The 13,337-nt window shown below is 36.5% G+C and overlaps 1 protein-coding gene across 2 annotated transcripts; it reads left to right on the top strand.

Annotated features, from left to right (window-relative positions):
• Positions 1-2,457: 2,457 nt before the first annotated feature.
• LOC135615289 (peroxisomal (S)-2-hydroxy-acid oxidase GLO4-like) lies at positions 2,458-7,374 on the top strand. 2 transcript variants are annotated; one of them, XM_065113586.1, is made up of 12 exons: positions 2,458-2,585; positions 3,113-3,264; positions 3,350-3,474; positions 3,565-3,611; positions 3,679-3,756; positions 3,859-3,983; positions 4,200-4,257; positions 5,327-5,389; positions 5,997-6,066; positions 6,175-6,275; positions 6,528-6,632; positions 6,852-7,374. In XM_065113586.1, exons 2-12 carry the CDS (start codon positions 3,122-3,124, stop codon positions 7,029-7,031), a joined length of 1,095 nt encoding a protein of 364 aa, XP_064969658.1. In that variant the 5' UTR covers positions 2,458-2,585; positions 3,113-3,121; the 3' UTR covers positions 7,032-7,374. The 2 variants fall into 2 exon arrangements, with proteins under 2 accessions (XP_064969658.1, XP_064969653.1); XM_065113581.1 differs by having other exon boundaries at positions 3,679-3,983.
• The last annotated feature ends 5,963 nt before the right edge of the window (positions 7,375-13,337 follow it).

The following is a 13,337-nucleotide window of genomic DNA, read 5'->3' as shown; positions in this document are numbered from 1 at the left end:
TTCAATGCTTTGGAATCTAAAATATGCGTACAAAATTAACGCTTCAACATTAATGGCGTTGTCAGTGCGAAGCACATGAGATGATCGTAAGCGGTGGTACAAAGAAAAATTGAATTGAGAGATCATTTAATTGGTTCCATCAGCCATTTAAGGGGTCCTACGACTACGACTAAGCTGAAGTACATCACATCAATCAATGCAATCCCAAAAACAACTTAAGCTGCTCAAATTTCTTTGGATTAAGCAACCTCCTAACCACGTATAAGTTATAAATGAGGTGTTTCGAGCGGTCACCAACAGAAGATTAGCGGCAGATCTCCGATCTCGATTTTTGTTCTCACGTCATTAACGTTTGATAGTGGGAAGATTCCGTTTGATTAATTAAAGATTGGTGTTTTGAAAATATATAATTCAGACATCACGACCGTTCGTGTTGATGAGACACTGATCGAGACATACGAGGAAATTATTGATAAGAAATATTTTGGTGATCGATAATTGATCGTTATTGTGATGTAGACGTGGTAAACGAGGGCCAAGTCACTCTCTTACTCGATAGACATGTTTGAGAGATAACGATCTATTGCCCCTTGAGGATAATATATCGTGTCGATCTTTTGACCCTCGAGGACAGTAGTCCTCAGGTGGGCATTCAAGTTTGCTCTCCTTTGGTTGGTCTCTATTGACGATAGCTCGTACGAAATCATTCAGGCCTATTATCCATGCGGATAAAGCATCAAAATAAAATCATTACGATAGTTACTAACGATTCCCTCGATCGTCTAGATATAAAAGTTGATCCTCGACATAGTCTGTGAACTATTTTCACTCTATATCATCACAAAAAAAACTAAGTATCAAAAGAATCGGATCGAAAAGCTCCGTGAACCTACTGAGAAGTCCAACCTCGACTCTAACTTCTGGACCACCGAGAAGTAAGGGTGACATTTTACGCGAGAACATTAATGAGCCAAACAAAGTTGGATTCCTTCTTTATTTGGCTTGCACATTTTTACTTGTCCTCGTGTACACCGATGGTTTGGAGGCACAGTGGTGTCTTTATGAAGGGGAGACGACAGTTGCATGGATTGAATGAGGATTTAAATGGGGGACAGAGTTCGGACGGAGCATAGATTGAAAAGGACCTCATCGATCCCCTAATTCAAGACACCACCTTACTTGGCCTTTGACAGTGAATTCATGCCTTGGATTTGGCATCAAAACCCAACATAAATGTTCATTCATTTCCACTTAAATGCTTTTGCCACCCTCCTAATAATTAGAAGAATTATTTGGCATCAAAACCCAACATTAATGTTCATTCACTTCCACTTAAATGCTTTTGCCACCCTCCTACTAATTAGAAGAATTCAATTTTATAGCTTGCCCCGTATGATTGCATTTGGTATGTAACTTAATTAGTAGAGATGATAGAATAAAAATGATTTTATGTTCACTACTGATTATAATTATATTTATATTTATTAATATTAATTTTGATCGTCAACTCTGATCGACAAAGATTACCAAACTTAACCTAAATTATGTTACATTTGGAGATCTTGAAGATGAAATCAATTTTTATTTGAATTAAATATAAAAGATAAACATTGCAAGAGCGTTTTTATTATATAATCATCGATTATAAAAAAGACTAAATGTAGCAAAATAAATGTAATATCAATATCTAAGATAGAAGGAATATGTACAAAGAAAACTAATGATAACATAAGAGGATTAATAGTACAAAAAAGAAAAAAAAAAAAGCTTTAGCAATTTTTAATATATAATATTTACGTTCTAATTAGTCTCAAAATAGAAATTAATAATTTCGAGTAAATAATAATTAACTTCGATTATTATGATTTGATAATTTTTAATAATAATAAATTTAACTGAAGAAAGTATTTTATATTATCATAATTTTCTCTTTTGCGCTGATATCTTTTGATTGGGATAAATATTTTTCGTATCAACATATATAATAAACTAAAGTTTTATGTGTTCTGTTAAGCCATATGTTATCTTTTAATCGTTATACACTCAAATAAAGGGGTATGATTTAAGAATTTAAGATCAAATGTTATGTCTAAAGTCGTTGCAATAATGCATGGTTAAATTCGTGACGGACGCGATCGGTAAAGGTCGACGCCACGGGAGAACACCAAGACCCACGGGGTCGCCTCCAATCAACGTAAAGGTAGACGGCACGGGAGGCGACGGCAGGGTAGAAGAGGTTTTGGTTTTCAAACGTCAGGGCCGAGTCGGGATGATCCAACGTAAGTCTGACCTTTATTCCGAATTGGTGGGCCTCACAATAGTGTTCCAATCAACACAGAGGTAAGAAAGAGGGTAATATGCTGGGCCGGGTAGACGGGTTTTAGTTTTCGATTCGGTCTGTGAGCCGATGATAGTTGCCAACGGGTCCCGCACGGGCCCCTCTTTTTCTCCGCGACATCGGAGTCGGTGAAGCGGATGTGATAAGGTTGGTGGACAGCCATGAAGTCCCGACAAGCACATGTAATTTCTCACATTGCTGAGCTGCTGTCTCTCGTCGACGACTCTCTTCCATCTTCAATCTCAAGGTAAGCTTTGTCCCCCCACGGCCATCCGATCTTTGTTAGGTTCCGACCTTCTTAAAGAGATCAAGCTTTCCGGCCGATCACATGAGATTGACTTGGAAGAAAACCTTTAGGAACCTGGCGAGGTACAAGAAGTGTGGCCATGATCATTAATACCTTCTCTGGATGAACGAACCTGTCGTCAGCTTGAGATCAAATCCAAAAGAAGATTGCTCTAGACACATGTCAACTTTTAGCCTCTGCAACGGAGTAAAAATGACAGGATTTCTTAGATTTCAAGCTTGTGGCTGCCCAAATTGTGGTGGTTCGTGGAACCCTCCTGTTATGGGTTTTGGTCCTCTGTGATCCAGCATCTTAGATTACATACATGCTTTAGTAGATAAACTTTGTTACAGAAGAAAAATGAGGGAATGAAATGGATTTAAAGATGAGAACCAGTCTGAATCTTTGAACTCTGCTGTATACCAGGAGATATATTACTTGCATGGATTAGGATGAGATAGTTACTCGTTTAATATTGGTCTCTGCAGAAATACACCATGGAGGATGGCCCAGTGAATTTGAGGGAGTTTCAAGAGCTTGCCAAGCGAAATCTGCCGAAGATGTACTATGACTACATCAGTGGAGGAGCAGAAGACCAATTCACCTTACGGGAGAATGTGGAAGCATTTCAAAGAATCATGTAATGCTACTGCGTGCTGCTTTCAACTCTGTCATTATTTTCGGAAGCAGAATGCTGATCTGATATCCTGTTATATAATATTCAGGTTAAGGCCAAGAATTCTTGTAGATGTTAGCAAAATAGATATGTCAACAACATTGTTGGGGTATAATATGTCGTCACCTATCTTGGTTGCACCCACTGGGAGTCAGCAATTAGCACATCCTCAAGGTTTTGATCTAACATTGAGTGTTATGAAGCACAAGTTATGCATGTAGATTCCTCCTGCACATCTGATTGCCAAAGTTTTGTTTATGTCAGGAGAATTGGCGACGGCAAGGGCAGCAGCAGCATGCAACACAATAATGGTAGACTTGGTTTTGGCTATTACTTCTCTGCTGCTTTCATGGTGTAAAACGTTGTTCCTTGGCATAGGTACTGTCATTCGCATCCAATTACTCTCTCGAGGACGTTGCTTCCACTTGCAATGCTGTTCGCTTCTACCAGTTATATGTGTGCTCTGGTTTCCTGAATAAGTTGTTTGGTCCCCTTTTCGATACATTTTGTTTGCGCTTCCATTGTTTTATCACTTGTTCTTTTGAGCAATTCCTTCAGGTATTCAAGAGACGAGATGTTTCAGCGACACTATTGCAAAGAGCCGAGAGAAATGGGTATAAGGCCATTGTTGTAACAGTCGATACCCCGAGGCTTGGAAGAAGGGAAGCAGATGAAAAAAACAAGTAAGATTGATGGCCTTGATACTTCCAAACTTTCAAGGCATTTACTTGTGCCTTTTATCAGCATCAGCTGGTATTATTGTTATCGGTGTCTCGATGATTCAGTTATTATAACACAAAACTCCAATTAGTCACTACAGCTATTTTGTCATTTCAATCCTATGATGCACTATTTTGTCATTTCAATCTTATCGATAATAATCAGATCGCCCTCTGCAGGATGATTATACCAAGGAATTCGAACCTTGAAGGTCTGATGTCAGTAGATGCCGATCCTGTGAGTATGCTGTATCTCATTGTCATTTAATCTTTTGAAGGTTAATATACTTGAATGGAATATGCTTATATAGTAGATAAACATGTACATGCGATACCATGATAAGATGAGGGATGATTCCCCACTACTTCATGAAAATAAAGCCTTTGTGCAGTAACAAATGTGATTGGCCATGAAACAAAGTTTATATCTGAGGATATGGGCTAAACTTATCATCATTTTTTTTTTTGCTACTTGGCCAAATTTCTATTTTGCATATTGTAAATATGAAACAAAAGGTTTATGCATAAATCCAGAATAATCCAACAGAGCAGCTAATATTAAATTTTGTCAGAACATTGCACCGATGTAGAGTCAAATGACTTGAACTTCCAATTAAACAAACAAAAACACACTCTATCTGGCACTTTCCTGGTGTCTTTCTTTAACCACAGGGATAGAATTCTGTAACTATAGCAAGGTATACAATATTGTACCGTACCGGTGTTTCGAGGTTGGCTCGGTACGGTATGGTACCGGCGTATCGAGCGGTACACCAGGGCTTACCTAGCGATTTTCTCTTACTGTAGCACTATAGCATTGCTGCAGTGTAACACTGTAACAATATAGTGCTGCTATAGTGTATTACTGTAGCATTGTAGCACGGTCCGTCCGGTAGCGAGCGGTCTGCGTACCGGTATGTCGTTGAACCGGTACGTACCGGGTGGTACCATTCGAAATTGCATACCATGAACTATAGTGTAGATTATGTTTAGCAATGCCAATGTTTGATATGAATGTTCCATCATTCACTTGACCATAATGTTTACGCAACTATAGTGACAAAGTGAGATGTTTGAAGATAGTTTTGCTTCAACTGCCATATATAATTCAGTGACATGCGATCATGCGGGAAAACGCTAGGAAAATAACAGAGTAGCAATTAATCTACTGCTCTACAACTATATTTCATCAAGCGGCGATTTGGATAGATTCCTTGCTCTACATTATCACACCCTTTCAACTAGGAAAAGGTGAATCTCATGCATTTTAATTCTTCTGTGTTGTTTGCTCACTCTCGAGTTTACAGACAGGTGGCTCTAAACTTGAGGCCTACGCATCTGAAACTTTGGATCCTTCTTTGAGTTGGAAGGTATACAGCAAACTTACCTCCTTTTTTTTTCCTAGATGAGATTCATTTAAGTTGGTAAGTAAAAGTGACATGCTTGGTAAGTTTCATTGCATTAACGGCTATATTATGGTCACATGTATGGATGAAAACTGAAAATATATGATGCAGATCTATGTAAGGGGAAAATTTGTTCTCTGTTATTTATGATTTTCTACACTAACTTGCGTATGACCTTTATATTTTTTGATGCAATTGATGGTAAACTAGGCATCTATTCATTTCTTAATATACTACCAGCTTGAAGATAATGGCAATTAAATCTATAATCCGTATCTTCCATCAGACCTTGGATTGTTCGTTATCTTTGCTAAATACTGTGTAAGAAGTTCTCGGCACACCAAAGTCATAGGAATATCTGAATTGACATGCAGTCATTTAAATGAATTTGAATTTTAAAAAAACATATATGGAGATTGTTGAAGTTTTTTTGAGCTTTTTGAACTCTCTTGAGAAGTTTGTGCTTGATGGAAGAAGGATTTGAGGGTGAATAACAAATCAGTGACATAGATATTGCAGGTTATAGCTGTAGTCTATTATTCCTACCTGTTTCTAATGGCAAGATTTGCAGGATATCGAATGGTTAAAATCCATCACAAAATTGCCAATTATATTGAAGGGTATCATCACTGCAGAAGATGGTAGCAATGTGTTCTTTCTCATCTCTTGGTTAAGGATAACACAGTGTTTGATAGTTCACTTAAATAGATCGAGCCATGTGGAGCTAAAACGTTTATGAAAATGAGCAGCTAGAAAAGCAGTAGATGCTGGAGTATCTGGGATCATCGTCTCAAACCATGGTGGTCGCCAGCTTGATTATACACCACCTACAATATCTGTCCTCGAGGAGGTAGTGCTTTCATTCCCATCTTCTTGAAGAGAAGTTACTTCAAACTGGAAAAATCTTGTTTTATTTGAATGTTCCTATTGTTACTTCGAACTGACCAAAGCTCTCAGAGCGAGGAACAAAAAACAGCATGGATTGGTCGAAGGATTTGATGATTATGTTTCCTTTAGTGTTAAAATTTGTGGAAAATTAGTATCAATTTGGCAGTTTTTGCTACCTGCTTGGTTTTGATATCAAATTGTAAGCCTCCTGCAGGTAGTAAAAGCTGTTTCAGGAGCAGTTCCTGTACTGCTCGATGGAGGAGTTCGTCGTGGAACAGACGTGTTCAAGGCCTTAGCACTCGGTGCCAAAGCTGTAATGGTGCGTTTTCTTTGATCCTGAGAATAATATCAATTATCATTCGGTGTCAGATCTTGAGCACAATGTCGATCTTGACATTGACCGGCATGATACGATTCAAATGTTGTCGTGACTAATACATAGCAAAAACATGTATACATATTTCTGATGTTCATAAAATTTATAGATGAAACTTTACTGAACCTTTGTTTCTACTTCTCTCTGTTCAATAATAAACAGATCGGAAGGCCTGTGGTTTATGGCCTTGCGGCGAATGGGGAGCATGGAGTAAGAAGCGTGATCAAGATGCTTCAGAATGAATTGGAGCTTACCATGGCCCTTGCAGGCTGCCCCACTCTCAGGGACATCACCAGGAACCATGTCATGATCAACCACGAGAGGCCGAGATCGCTGCTATGAATTGTGTACCACGCATCTGAACAAGGTGGATTAAAGTTCATCATGTTCAGATTTGTGGTCATAAATGTTCATTATGATGGATCATAAGATGCCGAGATCACTGCTAATTGTTGTCTTGTTGTTCCAATAATGGATGTTATCACTCTTCTGAGTTCTATTTAGGGCTCGGCCCTTGTGATTTCGAACTTGGATTCTGTCGATGGTCGACACAGAAGGTTCCTGAGTTAATTACGCTTGGATGTTGTTGTCTTATAGATGTAATCTGTCTGGCTGAGTGGAGTTGCTATTGGTTTGAACATATGCACTTCAACAAATCAATGCTACTACAAGTTCAACTCTGCAATGGTGAACTTTTCCATGTCCATTCTTGAATGTGGTTAGCTACTTAGGCTCGAGTTCTACTTGTATAAGTTGTATTTTCGCTGAATTTGCCTCGTTATTAAGCTCTTGATTCGACTTTCATCGTTACAGATTGATATGAACCTAATTTTAATAGATGGATTCTATTTTAGTAAGATTATATGAGTAAATGACTGAACCAAACATGTTATTGCTGCGAGAGTTTGTACTGTTGAGGAATGAATTTTTTTTCCTATTCGTACTTGTCTTATGCTCAAAACTATTATCGAGCCTCAGTACATTAATGACTCAATTATTTCATCAAATTAATGACTCAATTATTCCATCAAACTAAATGATAAGAGTACTCATTGCAGTGGATTGATTTGCTGGCGCTGCATCACCATTGCTGGGGTAGAACACATCATTGATGGAGAGCTTATGTATATTGAATAGTGCCTTCTACCCCATCGTTGATGGAGCTTATCTTTGTTGCATAGTGTAGTTCGGATCTGTCTTTTGATTTGAATCAAAATTGACTAAGTGGTTCAGGTACTAAAATCGACGATTTCGGTTTGAACTAATGGTTCCTAAATCGAAACCGACGATTTCAATTCTGATTTGAATCGACAATTCATGATTAATATATACATACATACATATATATATATATATATATATATATATATATATATATATATATAATTTGTTAGAATGATTATTTTTTAATATATGTAAAATCTCAGATTGATTAGTCTAACATCTGAGTGCAAAGTAAAGTGCAATTAGTATATGAGTTACAACTCAAATCAAAACAATTCCTGAGTAGTCCATTTTGGAGGCTCTTAAGTAAGTCATGATAATTATTTTGTGTCACCAATGCTCATTAGCATGAGTAATCAGAACACCTTTTATATATAGATCATAAGGTAGTCTAGAAATATCAAGTTATCTCAAATTATGTGTTGAGGTAGGGCTATTGCAGTGATTCAGAATTCAGCTATCATAAATTGCTTTTAAGAGTTATGGTCAAAGGGTTATAACATCTGTTGTTTCTCATTCAATCCTTCACCTACAAGAAAATTAGCCCTTATGTAGTATTCTTAATAGATTAATCTCAACATATTTGTTACATGGGAAAGTAAAGTATTCATTGTGCCTTTGAGTCTATGCAAAAGCCAGTTTTAGGAAGAGAGAAGTCAGTATATTTTCACATCTTATTTTTATCTGTGAAGTGATGAGCATTTGTCTGAATATAGCATGACTTATAAGAATATATACCCTCTGAACATGCAGTTCAAATGATTTCTTGAAGATTTTACAGGTAAATTTGTTCATTGTCTTCCATACATTGTTGCATGGTTATCAGAATGGAGATTTCTCTGTGATAGGGATTTCCTATTACCTTCTTGCACAAGTGTTACCATCAACTCACTTCTTGCACTTGTTCCCCTGACCTTTTTGGTGTCTTCCATCACCATATGAATCCAAGTCCCATGACATGGATTAAACTGGGTTGTATTGCATTTGTTGCAGGGCTCAGGTAAAGGCACACATGAGATGTTTCTGGATCCTAAACATGTAGTGTTCATCTCCTGTAGTTCATCATCCCCAACACAAACAAGTCCAACAAGCTCTACAGTGCCATGGAATGGCCATGTCCATAAATGCAGCCAAAGATGGTGTCAGGTGGCACATGATCACTGATGACTCCTTTCTGTCCTTTGTTCCCCACCACAGACACTGCTGGCTCCCTCCGGTTAACCTTTTTCCTCGGTTCCTCACCATTCACTCCTTTTCTTATTTATGGTCGAGTGCATCGATTGATTTGCTCCACTCCATCATTCCTCAGGAACAACAAACCATTGAATCATGTCATTGGGTTGCTCTTTGTCAGCTCCACTGAAACCTGTCATCAAACAGTCTGCATTTGATGTTTTAAGTTGAAGCAATCATCACACATTCCTTACCAGTTAGATGTTTTAAGTTATCCAGATGAACTTTCTGTGATTAGTCAAACATAATGCTATGCTCCTTCTTTGCCTGTGTTTAGCTGCAGCATCAGAAGTCAAAGCCCAAACCTTTTGTCCAGATCAAGGTTTGGGTATATCACAAACATATTCCTATGAATCACTATCCAAAATAGTTGAGTTAATGGCATGAAACAAATCTAATATATTCAACTCTTCTTTCACTTTGATATCGGATTGAACTGACATCAAACCACATTACCATATGTAATCCCACTAGTATACCCTTGTCTTTCATCATATACAACATTATATCGATTTTGATATTATTTTGTTATGATTCGATTTGTTGGAATAATTGACTCATTGAGTATTATTTTTTAGACTCAAATCTTTTGACTCAAGATGATTAAGCTCATTACTAATAATAAATTTATATAGGCTTTAGAAATGTATACATGTCCACTAGAATTATTCTTAGAGATAGGAAAACAAAAGTAGTTGTTGGCAAGAATCTTCCTACCACAACGTACCATTTGATATGGGCGATACATATCGATTCGATAGAAGATTGATATGATCGATGCACTGGTATGTTCCTATGAATCATGTGTCAATGTACTTGGTACGATTCGATATGGTTCGATATGTATCGTATCGATAGCTGATTAGTACATCAATATAAATCGGTAAGACAAACTATGATTATTGGAGGCATGATTCATTGCTGTTACTTCAGCTGAGCTGCTATGTTCTTCCAACTCCATTAAGTTGATGAACTCCTTTAGATTATTTTTCTCATCAATCATAAGCTATCAGTATCCAGTAGCTCTTCATGTCCAAACAATGGAAAGTGACCCAGCAACTAATCTCAGTCTTCAAGCACAAGTATTGATTCTTCCAAATCAGTTTCAGACATCCGAGAAGCCTAAGAAATAGGAGCGGTTCAGTTTATCTTAGACATCATAATGACAAGGTTAAGGTCATCAGAATAGTGACACATTGAGACATGCTGTTCAGCTGCAGACAAGTAGCTTGCTGCAGATTAAGGATGTTTCTAGTGGTACACAAGTCAAAGAAGAACTAATCATTTTTATTTGATTAATTCCTCAATCTGAAAATGAAGTTGATCTCAGTTGCTCACCAAGTAAACCTGAAAAGAATTTTGATACTGTAAGGATAGAAGTTCTCTAGACATTCATTTTTAGCAAACTAATTTCAAATGAAAAATGGACTTATAGGCTTCAAACTATGAAGGTGATAATTAGTCAAATATAATTTAACAAAATATGATCTTATATCATCAACCATTTCATTTGAGCAATTGTCTTTTAGTTGATACTCAAAACCAGTTCTAGAAGAGCTTTAGGATCTTGACCAAGTAAACTTACAAACCCTTTCTGTTCTTTTCTTTAGAAAAATAGTCTCCAATTCTTAAAGTCAATGGCACAAAAAAAAAAAAAGTAAACAGGATTTGAACTAATATAAAATCATAAATGTAATAATTTATTATTCAATTCAAGTTTGATGAGTTTGGTTTGATTTCACATGTTAGACTTGAATTAATCCATCACCTATATGTGAAGTGTTGAAAATATAAAAGTAATTTAAGCTTTTGGATAACATTTAAGAAATGCAAAGAGATACTAGAAAAACCCAAATTGTTTAAGGATCATAGTCTCTGATAAGTGTTAGATGAACAAAGAAGGATATGCAGATGAGAAGCCAACTGATTGGCCTAATCATACCCAACATAGTAGGAGATGAAATCTTTAGTTGGCAATTCATATATCCTGTGATTGATGGGACATGTGTCAAATCACACATTGATAGCTGACATTTGCCTGCACCAATTGTGTTCTCTACTTGCAAGCTGGAATTGAATGAAATTAGCCTTTTTTTTTTCTTTTTATTATTGTGGATGAGATCAATAGAGCCTCTTCATCCTCAGCTTTATCCTACCACATGCTTCCAAACCTGTGTCATCAAACCTCAAGAACACAATCATGACCTTCCTCCCAGAAAACTTACCCCCATGACAAGTTCTGGTGGAGATGAGTACAGACAAAGCCAGAAGGGTTGCAGATATGCTCAGAGTTGTTGGCAGGAGTTATCCACAGTGAGTGAATCAGAGGGGGGGGTGAGATGTGTGGTGGCCATGGCAGGAGAGCTTTGAGAGAGATGGCTGTTGGGGTTTGTGGTGTGTGATGAGTCGAGTGCAGCTGCATGGTTTGGGGTCATTGTCTTGTAGCTTAGTACCAGAGATGACAAGCTTCTGTCTCTTTTCCTCACCCACAACATGAGGGGTTCAGAACTCTGTCTGCTGCACTTGGTGGTTGCATCTCCTTTCATGCAGGAAAAAGCTCAGCTTCATTCTGTAGATGTACTTCTTTACTTTTTTTTTTTAATTCATTGTAAATATTTTGATTTACTGGTCAAAAATCTTAAACACTTCTATTAAATACCAGATGAAAAAAAAGAGATTAATACAGTATCAAATCCACAATATACACTGCCAAGAATCATAAAACCTTAAGCCACTAAGAAAAGATCCAATATGTATCATTAGGTTTTGAGAGGAGCTCTAAGCAAAAACAAAATAAGAAAAAATTATATATGATGATCAAATTCTATAGTACTAATTCAACATGAAAATTCAAACTTGTCAAAAATATGAGCCAAAAACTAATATTATCATCTTTCAATTTTTTAACTCACACATGTTATCACTATTCAAGGGAAGGGATGATAGGGCAGTGAAACAATATGTGGTGGACTTTTTACCTATATACATACATACATACATATATATATATATATATATTATAATCATGTGAGTCACAAGGTTGAATCACCATTGGAGGAATGCAACTAATTTCTCCAACTGTGAATCCAAGATCACAAATTCCACTATATTATTAATCCTCTTACTGCCTAAACCTCTATGTGACTAATGTTTGTCACATCATCAACTCACTGTTTTGGGAATTAATGCAGTACATAAATGGTTACCAAAGATATCAACTAATTTAGTGGGTAAAGATTTATCATAATGTCTTGAGCTCGAATTTTATTATTATTATTATTGTTATTTATTTATGTAAAAAGAAATATAAAAAAGTTATATTACTTTGGTTATGGTATAATTGACTCTTATTACTTAAATTAAAAGTATAAAATTTTATTCAATAAATTCTAAAAATATTAACTAATTTAATAGGTAAAGACGTCATGACTTACCATTTTCATAAAAGAAATTTCGATTAAGAATAAGTATAAATATTTAAGATATTTCTCATTTAATAAATTTATACTAATATCATAATAATGTAATTAAATCATTTACCTTCGATCATTGTTTCAAAAATTCATTCGATAAATTTAAAGAAGATTAACTTACTTATCTGGTACAAATCTACTAGATCATTGCACGATGATCTGTAATCAAACTCTTCATAGTTTACCATTTGTGAAAAGAAAAAAAATCCTCATCTACAATAGGAGAAAATACATGAGATATAGTAGCAATAAAACTTGACTTTTATACAAGTAAAAAAAGTAAATGATTGTGGTCTTTAAGGAAGTCAAATAACATAAGAAAGGTATAAGGAGGACGCATGTTTCATTCTCATCAATTATGTAATAGCATTTGAATCCAAGCAATGAATCTAAATATTAACTTACTACTTTTTGTGTCACGATAAGATCGTCGCGATTTCGGCTACGATTATATGGATTCGAAGGAATAATTCACGGATAGAAACGGGCGACTTCACGTACGACATTAGTAACGACTTGAGACAGATGCACGACATTATTCCCGGCGAATTGGGAATCAGGAGGGAACCCTTGGTTACGATTGAACTCACGACAAGCGTGACAGTGCTGATATTGGGTTGGTCGAGAGTGGCTTACGGAACGGTTCGTGTGAAGACATAAGTTACGACACAAGACACACACGTACGTCACGTTCGTCCCGGTGAATGGGTGTAGGAAG

Source organism: Musa acuminata, chromosome BXJ1-3 (assembly GCF_036884655.1).
Source record: "Musa acuminata AAA Group cultivar baxijiao chromosome BXJ1-3, Cavendish_Baxijiao_AAA, whole genome shotgun sequence".
Classification (NCBI taxonomy): Eukaryota; Viridiplantae; Streptophyta; class Magnoliopsida; order Zingiberales; family Musaceae; genus Musa; species Musa acuminata.
The sequence above is the reverse complement of the archived record's forward strand: the minus strand, read 5'-3'. Positions and strand labels throughout refer to the sequence as shown.

Coding starts and splice junctions, on each gene's coding strand:
- LOC135615289 (XM_065113581.1), top strand. CDS start 3,122: ATGGAGGATGGCCCAGTGAATTTGAGGGAGTTTCAAGAGCTTGCCAAG. Junction 3,984..4,199: donor GAAGCAGATGAAAAAAACAA/GTAAGATTGATG, acceptor CGCCCTCTGCAG/GATGATTATACCAAGGAATT. Junction 4,258..5,326: donor TGTCAGTAGATGCCGATCCT/GTGAGTATGCTG, acceptor TCGAGTTTACAG/ACAGGTGGCTCTAAACTTGA.